The sequence below is a fragment of the Halictus rubicundus genome, chromosome 3 (assembly GCF_050948215.1).
Source record: "Halictus rubicundus isolate RS-2024b chromosome 3, iyHalRubi1_principal, whole genome shotgun sequence".
Taxonomy (NCBI): Eukaryota; Metazoa; Arthropoda; class Insecta; order Hymenoptera; family Halictidae; genus Halictus; species Halictus rubicundus.
In genome coordinates this window covers 17,352,408-17,370,672 of record NC_135151.1, presented here as the reverse complement: position 1 = coordinate 17,370,672, position 18,265 = coordinate 17,352,408, and the positions used below count along the sequence as shown (strand labels likewise).

Sequence of the window (18,265 nt, the reverse complement as noted above, 5' to 3'; positions counted from 1 at the left end):
TTATCCGGCGCGGCCATGTAAGATCGCCGGATTCGCTAGAACGCGAGAGCCCAAACGCGAAATTCCATTTAAAAGTTTCCTCTCGGGCGAGGTCGAGAGGCGGTGACGCGACGTTGACGCATCTTGTCCTCGGTGTACGCGTCGCGGGTCGCACGATTCCGCTCACGCGCCTCCTTCGTCCTATAATACGTTGCCGCGCACGTATGGCCGCAGTGGCGCGTGTCCTTAAGGCGCAAGGTGATTACAACCGGGTACGTGAGCATGGGATCGGAAATATCGCGTTCCAGCCCGCATACCTTACACGCGTGGTCACGTACCTCTACCTACGTCTGCGTTACTCGCTGCTAATTAACGCGAACCTCCTCTCCCTCCTCCTCCTTCCTCCCTTACCTTGTATGTTACCCTTGTAACGCCCATCTCCGCTCCTCCCTCGCCCTTGCAATTCCCTTGCTCGCGTTCCGACCTCTCGGACCAACGCAACCCAAATCACGTTTGCTCGAGCAAATCGTGTCGGTGGAAAGTTGACGAATTCGATTGTTTAGTTTCTGCGGACGTCCTGCTCTCGACATCGAGAAATGTCCTTGGCTACGTGTCCATCGTCCTTGGCTATGCTCTAGGGTACAGGACCCAACTACTGCGGGGGTACCAATTACTTATTTTTGAAGCATAATGAATATTAAAAAAGAGATGTATGACCTGTATATTAACACGTTAACCAGCGCGTTTGACGTGTATACACGTGATCCAAAATTCTATTCCGGTGCGGTTGACGTTAATGAATTGTTAATTTCTTATCGAATAAAAATGCGATTCTTTCTCATTTTGCTTTCCTCTTTTCGTAAAATTTATAATAGCGGCATTTGGCCTGCATTCGACGTATATATTCGTCATTGCTTGATTTCAATTCCGTGAGGGATTTTGAAAATTAAATTCCACAGTTAACTGGTTAAGTGCCAAATATCAAGCCCAGAGATTCTTACAAAATCAGAGTAATGTAATTAATGAAACCAAAACTAGAAATTTGAAGTGCATTACAGGGGATGCTGTCTTAACCCTTTTGAATTCGAAAGACTCCAATAAAATTCGGTTCATCCGGATATCTTATAATAAAAATGAACTTCTAAACCCAGTTGAAAATCACTGTCACTCATATGTGACTGACAATGTGGCAGTTAACGTGTTAATGACTCTCTTTTTTAATATTCATTATGCTTTAAAAATACATATAATTAACACACTATCGACGGGAAGGGTATTAATACCTTTTATGCAGAACGTACTCTAAGTGTTAGTAAAGCACTTACCAATGCATGTTTTTTTTTCATGTAATGAATATTTTGTTCTGCACAACTCTTTGTAACCAACCTTCAGGTTGTTTTCGCCGGCTAGGCGTGTGAGTCAAGCTCATGGTGTTACCCGCCGATGGTGTGTTAATATAGGCACAGTAACTGGTTCCCCCACAGTAATTGGGTCCCTTACCCTATCCCGTAAAAGATTCACCGGTTTTCTAATAGCTGTTTTCGCGTTCGCCTCGGTCTCGACGCACTTCGGTGCCTCGGAAGTTGTTCGACTCGCGTAAACCAAAGTACATACTGATCGGCATATCGATCCGAAATTCGATGCGGAGCGATTTAAGAATTTCGAACGCGATCTCTCGCGCTCGGAGCAGGCGTGGCTTCGCAGCTCTCGACCTCGACGGAGCCGAGGTAGGTCGGTGCTTGATGCGATTTGTAAAGCGGCCCTTTGATCCAGTCTGCACGTTGACAGGTGGATGGACAGGTGGTGGCGATACTTTCACGGATAATCGATCTCGGGCCAAGGGAAAAATAAGGATGAACGGGGTGCCACCGTGGCTCGGGATACCGGAGAACGCGCAATATCTGCTGGCTCCCGTTAACGGTCGAGCCTGGAAGAGTTAATAAAACCGCGACGAGTCAGCAGAGCCGGGAAGTCGTTATAAATGATAGTCGCCGCGCGTAGCCGTGAAATCGCCGGAGACACCGTTTTCTCGCCGTTTCGATGGATCAACGGCGAGCTTCCTTAATCGGTTAATCTCGGACAATTTATCTTTTCCACGGACCGGCACGTTTCCGTTTGCCAGCCGGAGACCGGAGAAAGCCCTCGTCTCCTCGCGAGAGGACTCGCCCTCGTTTCATCCGAGGCTCGATATCCTAAGAGACGTCGACGACCGGTTAAAATTTGCTCGTACGTAACGCCTCTATCGGTACCGATAATAAATGCCGCGACGATGACTCGCCGGGATTCGAAGCGGTTACTCAATTCGGTGACTGAAACCACCGCAGCCTCGAAAAGACGTTATTAACCCTTTCCCGTGACATTTAACCCCTTGTCCTACCCGCTAACTCCCGATTGCCCGGGCCACAATAGACAAGAAGGTCGGTCACGCGTCGAGCCATTTACTTGTTTAGTATACTCACCATGTACGCGGTATGTATATCGCGAGCCACGAGCCTGACTCGTGTTCTTTACGTTTGGTCCAAACGAGGTACCACGCGTCAGGCTCGTGCTTATTGTTTTTCGGCCGAATATCTTACCGCGAGTCTCACTCGTTGTTATAGGACAAGGATTTAACTCGACGAAATCAGGGCCCAAGCGGTAGGGGTTGAGAGGTTATGTGAAAATAATTATATATGAAGACAGTGGAAGAAATATATAATTATTCTCACATAATCTTCCAACAGGTCATGGGCCCAGGTTGCGACACAAGTGATCAGTGTAAATAATTCGATTAGGTAGTGCAGCGAGTTGTGCAAAACTTGAAAAATGGAGACGATGCATTTGAAAATAGAAAAGCTCCGCGACAGCGATAATTGACTTCAGTGTTCTCGCGTTATGTAGCGAGCCAATTGTTCTAACTTCTCAAAAAAATTCAAGTAATATAGTCCAGTATTGACAGAGTTATGCGATTTTTAAAAGCGTTCAGAATATTAGTGGGAGTCACTGTATAATTATTTTCGCATAACCTCTCAGCACCGGCATTACTCTCCAAAACGAGACTAAACCACCCGACGAACGAGGGGTTAAAGACGCGAGAGGGCCGTTATGCGAGTTTACTCGACAAAGACAGATATCGGTTAAAATCCTCAGGAATGCGCGTTTGTTAATTCATACGACGAAAGCGAACGCAACCGTTGGGCCCGCTCGGTACCAGCGTTAACGAACAAATCGAAGTTTGTCGATAACAAAAAAGCCTGTACCATACTCTCGGCGGTGGGGAAGCAAAGTTGCAAGTTCCGTCCAGTCTTCCACATTCTCGCGAAACTTCCGATTCCCTGGGTCGTTCTCGGCGGGGGACTTTCGACGCTCGGGGCTCGAGATCCTGATATAGTGGTTCAGTTTTCAGAAGATTCATTCCGGAGCGGTCGGGCGCGGACGTCCGATCCGGAGAAACGAGGAACGCGTTAGTCACGCGTTGCACGCCGGTCTCCCGGGGTCGCTTCGCATTCATAACCAAGCCGACGTCGACGTCGACGACGACGCGTCGGTATGCTTACGAGATAAGATCGGTGACGAGCGGTCCGACGAAGGCGATCGGGTTTTCGAGAAACCGCAAGCGCACGGGCGCACAGGCGCACAGGCGCGCCGCGCTGCGCTCGAGTGGTAAACTTGCAAGTGGCGAAATAAAGTTAGAGGCTCTCCGATATCGTGTCTGTGACAGTTTAATTAATATCTTCCATCCTCAAAGGAAAAAGTTGGCGAAGTAACCGGCTCGGGCCCAGAAAGCCGGCCGAAGACGCGAGCCGGGGCGGAGCGAGCCGAGTGGAGCCGGAGTGGAGCCACTTCAACTTCCGGGACGCTCGAACCTCGTCGCGAGTGGTCCCTCCTTCCCCTCCTTCCTGCTATTCGTTCGCCACCCTTCGATCTCCCCGACCCTCTTTCTCTTTGAGACAAACTTGCCCTCAGTTTTCCGAAACTTTCGACGCGAACGGTTTCACGCGTCAACGGGTCCGGCGAACAGCTAGCCGCGAGTCGCGAGTCATGCTACGATCCGGCAACAGTTTACGTTGATCAGGAGTTGTGTGAATAGACTACGGTGGATGTATTCATTTTTTTTTTTCTTTTCTTCTAGAACGTTTCACGCGGCGAAGAACTTCTAATGCTCGCGGACACAAAGAAAATTGCCGCGGACCTCCCACCCCCTCGAGATTCCGGCGAGTTTGCCTCGTGCTCTCCTTTTCATTTGTATCGTAGTCGCCGCGCGTATCAAATCGGACCGGCTTTCGCTTAACCCTTTGCACTCGGCGCTATTTTCATTCTAAAACTAAATTTTTCTTCCGTCTTAGAATATTTTCATTTTATTCATACGAAACTGACTCGATGTCCACATACTAATTTTGTAATGTAACAAATATTTTGTAATATTTTTTGTAATTTCCTTGAAATATTGCCACAACAATTTGTAGTGGTGCTTCAGAGTCACCACTCGAGTGCTAAGGGTTAACGTCAGGTTTACGGAGCACTAAAAGTGACTATTTTGCGGGACTTTATAAAAAATAACAAGAATGTACTACCCACATTTTTAGCAATATTTTTAGGATAATATATACCCAAAGAAATAAATTTGCTAAGTCATTTTTCATACATGCATCCTTAGAATCTTAATAATTCTAAATTAAAAATACTAGAACCCGTCATTTTGACGGGTCCCGTAAACCTAGTGTCAATCGTCACGGCTAATTAGATCGCCGAGGAACGCCGCCGGCAGCTTCGGTTGGTTTCGATTTCATTTCGACGAAGGTCTCGAAGAAGCGGCGGTTGAATCATAATTCGACATACAGGTCTTTGATCTTAGCCGAACACGTTCGAGCGTTTTCGCATGGTCCGGCCGACGAACGAGTGCCGGCCGTGTCAATTGCCTTTTAATAGCCTTTCCACTTAACGTGCTAATGCGCCGAGTCTAATCGATAGAAATAACGTTCTAGGTAATAAATAAATGGATGAATGTTCTGGAAAAGTAACCGCGGGAATAATGACGCTTGGATGGAATCGCGTTTTAAACCAGCCCGCGAGGACGGGAGATGACAATGGACGCGCGTGCAAACGGTCTCGCGGGTTTGGCTCGCGTGCGCGTCGATGATAACTAATCTCGGCTAAACGCCGAAATCCGACGACTCTGTTGCCCGGCCACGACCCGCTCGACCCGCTCGACCCGTTGGATCCCGTTAGGGATCCGTTGACCCGCGTCCCAGCGAGGAAAACACAGTAGAACAGAGGAGAGCGTATTACGCTAGCAGGACGCGCGGGCGCGCTTGCGATCATTTTTGCACCATGCTCCGTCGACCAGCCGGCTAGCCTAGATTTTCCTTCTATTTTGTTCGCCTCTTTTATTTGCCGCATCGGTTTCCCGCGCCGTTCCGGTCCGATCCTGACAAAGAGTTTAATTACCGCGGCGACTTCGCGCGGACATTGCTCGCTCGAGTAACCCGATCGTAGTTTTCATCAGCAACGGCATCGATTACATCGCGTCGCATTTTCCTCGGCCTCCGCCGTGCTTTTGCTTGTCTGCCTGCCTGACTGCCTGACCACCTGTCCGTTCGCATCCGTTTATTCAGCCCGCGGAGCGTGCCGCGATTTTTACCGCGGCGGAAAAAAAAAACGTTACTGTCCATGAATATAATTTCCCCGATAAAGAGGCTCGTTTCGCGCGATCCCCAGCGAGACCAGAGTCGATCGACCGGAAAAAATTTCTCTCGAAGAAAAAGAGAGCCGAGAGAAAGAAAGGAATAGAGAGAGAAAGAGTGAGAGTGAGAGAGAGAAGCTTTCACTAGGATTCGACGCGAAAGCGCTACCACCGTCGCAGCAATTTGTCTCGGGGGTGTTGTTCCTTTATTTCTTGATACATCGTATCGAACATTTGTTCCTCCGCGTCGTCTCGCTCCGGGGAACTCCGATCTCTGCGAGATTCCCAAGAATCGGTGTAAACGCGGCTTCCTCTCGACAATGTTCACGAGAAAAGTTTGCCGATAAAGACGCTCCGCCTTAGCACTATTTCAGAGACGGCTTTCGGATTCACGGCCGGTGAGACGCGAGAGACACCGAGATACCCAGAAACCAAGAGAAGAACAGGGACAGAACGTTACTCCGGTAACCACTTTGTCCCGGTTCCTTATTTCGCAGCTTCTCCTCGCCGCTCGTGCCCGCAACACCGAAAGTGCGTCGATTTCATTCCCGCCTATGTCCGGTCGGAAAAAATGCCCCAGATGAATGTTAAACGGTGCTAAGGAGACGCACGGTAATCATAATTACTCGATTTACTAGGACTTTCGGCGATCCGTGTATACTTCATTGCTACACGGATATATTGTGCATTTAACACTAGAACTACCGAGCAATAAATGCGACTGACGTATATTGCTCTGTAACAGTGACAAGACTGTGCCCATTCGGACTTCATACAACTTTTAGTGTAATATGTGCTTCAATGAAGAGGTTCATTAAAAAATTTCCGATGAAAACATTTTTACCAGTCATTTTGACTGGTCCGGTAAAAGTGGGTACCTGGGTACAATTTAATGCAGTCGACATATTTTAACCCTTTGCACTCGAAGCTATTCTAACTCAAAAAAGGAAACGTTTCTTCCGACCTAGAATATTTCCCTTCTATATATTTTTTTCTCATGTTGTACATACGAAAACGGTGCAATTCACTCGTACAATACCGAAGTATTTAGTAATTTGTGAAATTCAAAAACCCTTTGACTACGGAAGGCGTATATAGACGCCGTCATAAGTCTTTCAATATATACGAAAGGCGTATATATACGTCCTCGCAAGTCCATCAATATACAGGGTGAGGCACTTAAAACCGGCCACCTGAATAACTAGGTTGCTATTGGTGATAGGAAAAAACGCATCAGGCCAAAATTATTTGGTATCGAGGGGCTGATTATCCGATGTTACTAGATTTTTGAAAAACGATGACCAGCCACAGAAAGACAGTGTCTGAAGGTTCGCCCACTGATGATTGCATTATGCATTAAAGTGTGCGATTGTCAATAGCAGCACAGGCTCCTTTTATGCGTTCCCGCATGTCTTTTCGCGTCTGTTGTAACAGATTATTTTCGATTGAAGCACATTGTTTACATTTTGAATTGACTCGGTTCGATTGCTTTAATAATAAAGAAAATATCCCAATACGTAGCATTCACAGTGAATTTATATTCTTCCTCCTTGTTAACCTTTACGACCTTGAATGACCTTGAATGACTATATCGTTGAAATTGTCTCGAGAAGGGCTACAATCGTAGGAGTTCCAAAATATGTGGTTCCATTTAAACAAACAGAGATGACCTTCGTATCTCCTTGACGCCTTCACTTGTCAAAAAACTAGTAACATCGGGTAACCAGCCCCTCGATACCAAATAATTTCCCTATCACCAATAGCAACCAAGTTGTTCAGATGTCCCGTTTCAAGTGCCTCACCCTGTATACGAAAGCCGTAAATATACGTCCTATACGCGCGAATAACGGCGCCGTTCCTATTGCTGGATCACTCCGAGATCGCGACGCAGTCAAAGGGTTAATAATGTAAACAATATTTCGAATAATGTTACGGCAATTTTTAGTGGCGCCTTACAGTCGCCATTCGAGTGCTGAGTGTACTAGTTTCAAAGGAAGAGAGAAATTTTCATTCGACTCCCGCGTCTTGCAACCGATGCAACCGTCTCTTATTTTGCAGGAAGATTCGCAGTCTATTTATTATACATATTTTTACAGCTTACAACGGACCGTTTTCAAAAGACCGCTCATACGTTCGCCGGTAGTGGCATTAGCCCGTTCCAAGAGGAACCAATTTTACGCTAACGTTTTCGTCCGTTTCGCGTTTCATTTCGAATACTTAAAACGGTAATCATCTCTCGCGTATACGTTTCAACCGGATATGTCTACGGTGAGTGCGATCTCGCGCGACGCGACGCGACTCGACGCCAGGCGAGCAGCGTCCCGCGTTTAATCTAAAGTTTCGCCCGGCTCGGAAGGTGTTCCCCGTGCACGACAGTCTAGCGCGCAAAACGAAATTCATTGGACGGCCCTGGAGAATTCGGCGCGACAAGAAAGTCGAGTCGACGCCGACATCCATTGGGCGTCGATTGCGGCGAACCGCGGGCAAAATCGGTGCTCGCTCCTGGTCGCTTGCCGCCATCCATTCCTCGTCGTTTAGCCGCGCGACGCGACGCGACGTTCCCGTTGATTACTCATTAGCCCGGAGAATGCAACAGTCCGAGATCGGATAACGGGCTACCGCAAGCGGTTCGCGATTACACACGGCATAGTCGTAATGGATCTAGACGACATCTTAGCCGAGGACGCGACACAATGATGCCCCCGTTAACGCGTTCCACGCTCAACGTCTTATCGCTCCCTCGCTGCTACAACAATTTGCCGTTTGAGTTAGGGATACTCTCCCAGGAGGTAATTGTTGCGTCCATAACGGACTGCGCGCAAAACATTCGATAAAGTGGCCGCGTGCCGATGCTTTTCTTCGTCGCTGTACATTTTCCTGCGAGTTTCGGTTGCAATACAGTGTACTCTCGATATATGTCAACGATACGGGTCTTGTCACTGTCGTGCCTCGTTCAGGAGACATACCCGAGCCGTGTTAGGGTCAGATTATACTGGGCAGGTCAGACGCTGGGAGTCTATGAACGCTAGATACAAAAAAAGAAAGATTTTTGTATCCAGCGTTTATAGACCCTCAGCCTCTGACCTACCTAGTATAATCTGACCCTTATGTTTACACTCCTCGTGGCCCCTCACGGGTATACCCCGCGGTACCGGGGATAATTCCGCGACGTTTATCATCCAAGCTTTGACGACATATACAGGGTCATCCGATTTTAAACGGCCAAACGTCAACCAGCTATAGAGGACCCCAAATGGAACAACTTTCACCCCTAACACTTTTTTTGATTCGAAGTTATTTCATTCAGTCTCCACGGCGTGCCCCATGTAAAAAAAAAACCAAGATCCAAAGGTCATAGAAAAAAGTTGACTGAATAAAAAAGATGCCCCTATTTATTTTAAACCAAACAAAGGAAAAATCATCAAGATACATAATTGCAGTCCTAATATATTTAATCTTAAGTGAACGCAAAAACTGACGGGTTTGTGCAATTATCTAAAAATCAAGACCGAATCAAAAAAAGTGTTAGGGGTGAAAGTTGTTTCATTTGGGTTCCTCTATAGCTGGTTGACGTTTGGCCGTTTAAAAACGGATGACCCTGTATAGAGAAATCACAAGTTCTCCAAGTTGCAGCAACGCAACGCGCGCGTTCGCTTCCGTCAGACAAGCAGTAATGTATTTTCCGGCATCAATTGCTGGGAAACCGCGAATTTTGCGTTACGTCATTGTTGGAATCGCGCTGATTGATTAGCAAATTCGACGGGTTTCGAGAAGCCGGTGTAGCTGGATCTCCCGAGAGTAGCAACCAGCAACCAGCAACGTGTTTCGCGATCGACGCGGAACGTCCGCGAGACTTCGCGGTCTGAAAACGCGGAAACCGTTCGGCTCGCGGCTGCATTCCTCTCGCACGCGTTTCCGAAAGGGAACAATGCGTTCCGCGATACACGTAAGTAGTACGCGCGTGCTCGCCGGGTGTATACGCGAATATCCACGTAGGCGCGGACATAGTCGTAGGCACAGACATAGAGGCGTGTACAGAGATACAGATATACATATATGTGCATAGACTCGTAGATAGTAGGTATATGTACCTCTCAGCGTGGGATTCGTCGCAGAGGCGTCCTGGCGCACGGCGTCGCTGGTAATTGCAGCCCCGCCGAGATTGGTACTGTAGTCTTCGAGAAGTACGTAGCACAGTAATAGCCGTGCCACCCTCATTCTGAAAGTGGAAGAAAAAGAAATAACTGAACAATAATAACGACTCCCTCTTTCTCTGGCTGTTCCTCTCCCTCCGGCACGCCGTGTCTCCCCCATCCGCCTATCCTCTCTTCCCGCTGGTTTTAACCGAACCCATACACCCCCCCTCCCCCTCCCTGTACCCCCGTTCACCGAACTCTCTTTTCTGGTTGTTTCTTCCCTGCCTCCACCCCCTCCCTCTCCCCCTACCCCTTTCACGGTCCTCTTCGTACCAGCCGCTCGTCTTTTTTATTATTTCTTTCGTCCCGTTCCTCCCCCGTTCTGAATCGATACGTTTGTCAAGCGACGTATAACCGACTGCTCGAAGTTCGCGCAATTTCGCGTAATGTACGTGCCCGCGCGGCCGAATCGGGGCTACGGGCTACGTGAATGGGGAACGGGTATCGGGACTTCGTACGACCCCCTCCCCTCCCTCCGCGGACTTGCCGCAGCTCCGACAACTACGCTGTCCAAGGAGACGCGGGACAATTATCCTTTACGCCGTCCCTCGTAAATAACTATCTCGGCCATTTAGGAGCAGAGATTTCCGCAGGAGAGGGAATTTAGCGGCGCCGCCGGACGCGGAACCGCGGCACTCGTACGCGTGCAACGCGGACCAACTGTTCCTTCTTATTTACGACAGGGCCAAATGAAAGTCCCTCGGCTCTTTGTCCCTTCTCCTTGTCGACCGTCTCTCTCTCTCTCTCTCTCTCTCTCTCTGTCTCTCTATCTCTCTTTTTCTTTCTCTCGCATTTCAGATAACGCGCGAACCGCCGCCGCCGCCGCCTTTCCCCCGAAATACCAGTTCCAGCGGAGAGATAATGGAAAAATCGAGTATCGCTAACGCGCTCGCCGATCGCGAAAGCTCCTCAGGTGCGTTCCTCCTCGGGAATCACTGGTTTGTCTCGACACGGGGAGTTTAAACGAGATTCTATCCCCGGCTTTTAGGCTCCGGCGAGCGCGATAAGACGCTCGCGATAAACGAATCGATACAATAATTTCCTATAAACGCGCCCCTAAGGTTCGTCAATTTTGCGCTCTTCTGGTATTTACCACAAAATTTCCGTCGCCTATACTCGCTGGTACAGCCGAATCTCTTGTTTCCGTCGGTTTTCGCGATCGGTCGACGCGTGTACGCGCATATCTGCACGCCCGTATACCCGTGAAATCTCTTTCATTTCCGTCGACGAGATCACGGATTATAAGCTCCTTGTCTTATCTCGGCGTTGCGTGATCGATGGTACCGTCGGACCAGAGCGGAGCCAAGGGATCCTCTTTTCTCCGGGCTGAAAGACGACCACCGGAACGGAATCGAACGGGAAGAAATATCTGGATCCGGACTACCGGGACGCGAGACGGGAGACGCGGAAAATCGGAATCGAAACGGGATGATTAAAATTCTTTCGACGCAGCCCCGCCGACCGGCGAACCGGGAAGATAATGTAATGACGCGAGAAACGAGCTCGACCCTTCGCAGTGCGACGGGACCCACGTGTCTCGTTTGAACGGTAACACAGTGGACGAGCGGCGGTAACGACTATCGCGGTTGGTCGATCTCGCGAAGCTTGCTTATTCCATCGTTTGCAATTGCAAATAACATCAGGTGGCACTTGGTGCTATTCTCGTGCCGAATTCGTCGTAAAAATAAATTGGTCTTACAGGTCAGCAAAATTGCGTTATAAATGCCAATTGACGCTTTTCAAAGTTGTCTACCGGTATTCGAGTTCCAAGATAGAGTTTCATGTCAGCAACACGGGTCTTGCCAGCGACATATATCGTCCAGATGCTATTATTCTTTCATCCACGTGAACGACGTCCCCCTCACGGGTTACACCCCGCGGCAGTGGGCATAGTCCTGCGACTTTTACAGTATTTGCGACATATATCGAGAAATGGCTGTATACCAGAATAGCACATAGGCCTCTGGAAATTTTGTAAAAGTGGACGAGCAGTCGTTTCACCCCGTGGAAATAATTCTCGAAAGGGTAAACGATGACTCGGGTCTTTCGATGTCGGTCGTAAATACACAGCACGCACGGTACATATTGCGCGACGCGGCGCGGTGCAGAGCGGAGCGGAGCGGCATGTTTATGCTGGTTCGTCGATTAGTCGGTTGCGGGCCGCGAAGCGACACGAGGAAATCGGATTTTCGTTCCCGTCGTTCGGCTGTTCTTCGGGGGGCCAGATTGGTAATGGAAGGATCCGGCCGAGAGGGATTCCACTTTTCGAACCGAGATTCCATTTCCGACCCTTTTCCGCGTGTTTACCGCGATCAACTGTTTGCTCGCAAACATTGTCTCTTCGGGAAAGAATCGCGCAAACGTTATGACCGATTTAAAAGCCCTGGTCGAGGGACGGAAAGGAGACGAGGGAGAAGAAGATGAAGAAGAGAGAGGAGAATAGATAGTAGAGAACTCGCTGCTTGCGCCGCCGCTCGTTCGTCGTTGTACTGGAAATGAGTTGATCTCGATTGTTGAGTCGATGGAGGACTTCTTCTCGTGGATCGAGAGCGCGTCGGCGAACTCGTCCCCGTGTCCGATGATTTACTAATCCCCGAAAAAAGAAAAATTCGCAATTTCTCGTTTTGCCCTCGTTACGCTGAGACGGCGTTAAGCGCGGCTTAAATCTCGGCGAGCCAGGGAATTTTAACGACTGATACCGTTTCCCGAGGAGCCTCCGGATAATCAAGGGAAATGCAAACCCGTAATTTTTCCGGACCTTCCCCGGACGTTCTCCGGTCCGAGGACCACGCGCGCCAGGCATTAATTACTGGCAGCCAGCAGGATCTCGCATCGCGGCGTTCGCAGACTCGCAGATTCGCGGCACAGGCCGTGGCTGTTATCATCGAGAACAAAACAGCCGGGCCCGCCGATCGTTTCGCCTCCCTTTTCCGATTCCGATCGATGCCGTTCGAGTCTCGCGAAATTTCTCGGCCGGTCGAAACATTTGTTTCTCGTTTCCGTGTATCGCGATCCATCTCTCCCTTTTGTTTTCCCTTGCGCCCAACCGATTACGCTGCCGCCCCATGACCCATGCCCCGTGCCACGCCGCTCCGAACCGTGCGGCAAGATAGCGCGTTTCCAATTTCGCGTAATACCTTGAAAATGTCGAAAATCAGAGATCGTTTCTTTCGATTCGGCAAAAAGTTATCTCTGAATCGAAACCAAAACGTATCGTGCAATAAATGCTGGTGGCTCCGCGAAATATTCACGTCGCATTAGTTTCTGGTAAATATTCGCGGACGGAAAGCTCGTTTTACCTTCGCAATTAATTTCGAAGTGTACACGAGTTTGCCGTATAACGGTATTCGTTGAAACGTTACAAACTCGTGGACCGTGGCGTCTCTTTTGAACCGGAAAGGGTAGAAAGTTCCATCGGAAGATTCGGGCGAACGCGATCGTCGCTCCCGAAGAATAATTTTCAGTTGGAGTTGGAACGAAGGCGGACGCTTACCATTTGCATACGCGTACCTATGCAAATACGCGGCGGCGGCCATCCTCCGGGGAAACAGATTAATTATCTACGATGCCGGCTAGAAAGCCAGCGTCCGTTTTTGCGAAACAACTTTGCCGACCCGAGCCGGACGATTACAAACGTTACGCCGGGGGATTACGATGCTGCCCCTCTTTAACTTCGAAGATAATCGTCGTCGGCAGCGTCTTCGGACGTTCGACGGGGAATTAGTCGTCCCCCGCTCCGAATCTCGAAGGAGGCTCCAGTTTCGAATTCCCGGACGATACGTTTCGCTACTTTCTCCCCCCGGATCGCGGCCTTAACGTCGCCCGAAACCGATTAATCTTATTCGCGGAGGGTGCCGACGTGCCCACCTAATGTTTAACGTTACAAGCACCGAGCGCCGTAACTACGATAGTTTGCAACGTCTTGTCAAAATTCCAAGAGTCGACGCGTTCCTCGACTCCCTGCGAAAACGACCCCCCGAATACGCGAACGAATTTCATTTTCCACGAATATTAATTTCCAATTGAACAAAGAGATAGAAGGAGATACCAGTTGTCTCGTCCGGACCGGTGTGGTTAAACGCGATTCTTCACCGCTCCTAACTACGATAGTTTGCAACGCCTTGTCAAAATTCCAAGAGTCGATCCGCGAACGATCCCCCGAATAAACGAGCGAATTTCATTTTCCACGAATATTAATTTCGAATCGAACAAAGAGATAGAAGTAGATGCGAGTTGTCTCGTCCTGACCGGTGTGGTTAAACGCGATTCTTCACCAGTCGGGCTAACTACGATAGTTTGCTACGTCTTGTCAAAATTCCAAGAGTCGATCCGCGAACGATCCCCCGAATAAACGAGCGAATTTCATTTTCCACGAATATTAATTTCGAATCGAACAAAGAGATAGAAGTAGATGCGAGTTGTCTCGTCCTGACCGGTGTGGTTAAACGCGATTCTTCACCAGTCGGGCTAACTACGATAGTTTGCTACGTCTTGTCAAAATTCCAAGAGTCGATCCGCGAACGATCCCCCGAATAAACGAGCGAATTTCATTTTCCACGAATATTAATTTCGAATCGAACAAAGAGATAGAAGTAGATGCGAGTTGTCTCGTCCTGACCGGTGTGGTTAAACGCGATTCTTCACCAGTCGGGCTAACTACGATAGTTTGCTACGTCTTGTCAAAATTCCAAGAGTCGATCCGCGAACGATCCCCCGAATAAACGAGCGAATTTCATTTTCCACGAATATTAATTTCGAATCGAACAAAGAGATAGAAGTAGATGCGAGTTGTCTCGTCCTGACCGGTGTGGTTAAACGCGATTCTTCACCAGTCGGGCTAACTACGATAGTTTGCTACGTCTTGTCAAAATTCCAAGAGTCGATCCGCGAACGATCCCCCGAATAAACGAGCGAATTTCATTTTCCACGAATATTAATTTCGAATCGAACAAAGAGATAGAAGTAGATGCGAGTTGTCTCGTCCGGACTGGTGTGGTTGTAGGGTTAAATCGCGATTCTTCACCGCGCGGGCTAACTACGATCATTTGCAACGTCTTGTCAAAATTCCAAAAGTCGACGCGTTCCTCGACTCCTTGTGAAAACGACCCCCCGAATAAACGAACGAATTTCATTTTCCACGAATATTAAGTTCGAATCGAATAAAAAGATAGAAGATCTCTTCCGGACCGGTATGGTTGCAGCGTTAAACGCGATTCTTTACAGCTCGGGCTAATTACGATAGTTTGCAGAGTCTTGTAAAAATTCCAAGAGTCGATCCGCGAACGATCCCCCGAATTAACGAACGAATTTCATTTTCCACGTATATTAATTTCGAATTGAACAAAGAGATAGAAGAAGATACGAGTTGTCTCTTCCGGACCGGTATCGTTGCAGCGTTAAACGCGATTCTTTACGGCTCGGGCTAACTACGATAGTTTGCAACGTCTTGTCAAAATTCCAAGAGTCGAATTTCTTTTTCCACGAACATTTCGAATCGAACAAAGGGATAGAAGAAGATACGAGTTGTCTCTTCCGGACCGGTATCGTTGCAGCGTTAAACGCGATTCTTTACAGCTCGGGCTAATTACGATAGTATGCAACGTCTTGTCAAAATTCCAAGAGTCGATCCGCGAACGATCCCCCGAATAAACGAACGAATTTCATTTTCCACGAATATTAATTTCGTATTGAACAAAGAGATAGAAGAAGATGCGAGTTGTCTCGTCGGGACCGGTATGGTTAAACACGATTCTTCACCGCTCGGGTCGCATATCGAAGCGAAACGCGCGCGCGGAGGGCACCGATGACGGTCGCGGAATCGCGCAGCGTTTCGGTAATAAAATTCATACGCACGGAGGAACAGGGTCTGATATAATGAATCACCTTCGAGGGATGGATTTATCAAAGTCACCGGCGAGGCCATTAGCCACGGGCCGTCTCGGTAAAAACGCGTCATATACGAACGGATCCGTCCCTCGTATTCCAGTGTCCCTTGTCCCTTTTTGCCCGGTTCCGAAAGAACCGAGAAAATGCGAGAGCGTCGTTCGCCGTTCGCTGGTCGCTGGTCGTAGGACCAAGGATCCCCAGGACGAGAATTCGCGTCGCGTGGGTCAGGACCACCCTTTCGGCAATAATTCCACGAATATCGAAAATTCAATTGGCCGACGTGGATTATCGGCCGTCGGATTTTCAGACTGTTATCGCCGAATCTCCGGGAGCCTTTGGAGCCTTTGGAGCGTTCCGAGCCTTCGGAACCCGGTACCCTTATAATTCACTTGGAATTCGGCAGGGAATTTCGCTGGAAAATATCGCGTTGATATATCGTCCCGCCGTGAAATCGGATGGCTAAAGAGAGAGAGAGAGAGAGAGAGAGAGCCAGAGAGAGACAGAGAGAGAGAGAAATAGTGCGGACGGACACCGCGAAATCCTTTGGGAAACCAGCGAAACTCGCGATTCCACGGTTCGATCGCGGATCGAACGGTTCGGTTCTCCCCGTCGTACGACTCCCACCGTGCGGGGACATTACCTCGTGAGAAAAGTGTAGCATTATACTCGCGAATGCACACGGCGCGTCATACGTGGTACTGTGTCCTTGTGTTTTGGTTCCCGACTTTCCGACGCGGCACACTCTCTCGGTCGAGGACGAGTCGGCAGGCGAGCGAAATCGGTTCGTCGAGCGTCCCGCTAGAATTCCGGCACCGGACGCATCCCCGGGCGTCGAGACGCGTGTACTGACGGCGGCGTCGAGCTAGCCGTGGAGCGAGTCGAGCGTCGGAACGCTCCGTGACGGGACGCTCGCCTCGCATGGCGCAGGTCCAGGACCTCCTGTGTCCCTTCTTCTTTCCTCTTTCCTCTTTCCTCTCTTTTCTATCCTCTTTCTCCTTGCTCTGTCTCTCCTCCTTCTCCCTCCCCCCTTTCTCTTTCCCTTTCTCCGTCTCGGCTCCTTCGCGTTTCCTCGCGTACCCCCGGTTCCCTACTTCCCCCGTCGCTGCATATAATATTCAATTTATTATGTAGCTTTGATGCATGCGGATCGTCGCCGAGGCCCGGGCGCCGCGCCGCGCCGCGCCGCGTCGCGCCGAGCGGAACGCGAGAGTGCACCGAGGACCATGATCCGCGAGAAAATAAAGCCTAGCGCCGGCAACGCTTCGCTCTCCTCGTTCCCGTTCGTTCGGGACCCATCGAGATTCTCGGTCCGGTTGCTCGGATGCGCTTTCCTTCCCGGTCGGATGCCCGCGAAAACAATCGCGATACGCTCGGCAAGGGTATTCGATCCACGTAAAGAGGAACGTGATAATAACGATTCGTCCGTATCGCGTATTCGTCGATGCCAAGGGGTTTCGGAGCAATAATGTAGTTCGGGCTGGTCTGAACGGGGTTTTCTTTTTACTTTAAAGCTGATATCGATGTTCGTGTAAAAGGTTTCTTCCATTCGGAACGTATTTGCCGTTTCCAATAATTCCGTGGCCGGACGCAACGGTTCCGAGGGCGAAATCACAAAATTCCGAATAAAATTAACCGTTTCGAATAGGGGAGCGCGGCATAGTCTGCTCTCCGGAAATACTTGCAGCTTTATCAACCGGTATCGATCGATCGTGAATTACGTTTTGAGTCCGGCCGAGCAGTATATCTAATCCGACACGATGTGTAAATTAGATGCGTCTCGGACGTTGGGCTCGTACAAATTAGAAATCTCCTACTGGTTACGGAAACTGTTGGCGTTACCACTTCCAAATACTGTAGTCTTAAGGGCGGTTTACTTTCCTTTAGGTATTGGGTCGTCCCATAAATTCGTGCTGCGAATATGTTTATATTATTCACGATTGAAAAGTATATTAATGAAAAACCGCAGAAATTTTATACTGACCTTTATACTGAAAGGTCAGAAGAAAGGGTGATTACATATTTTATTTTTAGAATTTAAATGGTACAAGAGTGAACGGCACGAACTTATGGGACCACCTAATATAAGGGGCGTTCGGAAAGAGTCGGTCGGAAAGAAGCAGTTATACCGAGCGCGTCGTCACATTTAGTGAAAACCCACATTGCCATGCTCAGTCTTTAGTTGTACAGTCATATGTACACAACGATTAATGTCTTCAGCACTGTACACGCGATATTGTAACTTTCCGTTGCATTAATAAACAGAAGCTGTGGCGTACCGAAAATTCTATTAGAATCAATAGTGTCCGAGGAACCGTTGCCGGCCGAGGATTTAGTCTTTGATTAGCACGTAACACAGGGTCTTAGGCCCTAACCATAAAAATTACTATCATACCTGCGCGAGTCATTCGGAGATGCGCTTCGGACGACCGTTAGGAAATTTCAGGATTTCCCATTTATTTTTACAACCCCCGCTCCCACTCTAAAAATTCTGGTCAACGATTTGTTAACTCCACCCTCCCCCTCCAACCAATCAACTTCCCTA

General features: G+C 48.9%; 1 protein-coding gene across 1 annotated transcript in view; it reads right to left on the bottom strand.

Annotated features, from left to right (window-relative positions):
* LOC143352835 (lachesin) overlaps positions 1–16,548 on the bottom strand; it is a 59,609-nt gene extending 43,061 nt beyond the window's left edge. Inside the window, exons 1-2 of the mRNA XM_076785734.1 lie at positions 16,364–16,548; positions 9,733–9,860 (exon numbers count right to left, since the gene is read on the bottom strand). Of these exons, the coding sequence (XP_076641849.1) occupies positions 9,733–9,859 (127 nt within the window). The 5' untranslated portion in view covers position 9,860; positions 16,364–16,548. The remainder of the gene's footprint in view (positions 1–9,732; positions 9,861–16,363) is intronic.
* Positions 16,549–18,265: the final 1,717 nt, after the last annotated feature.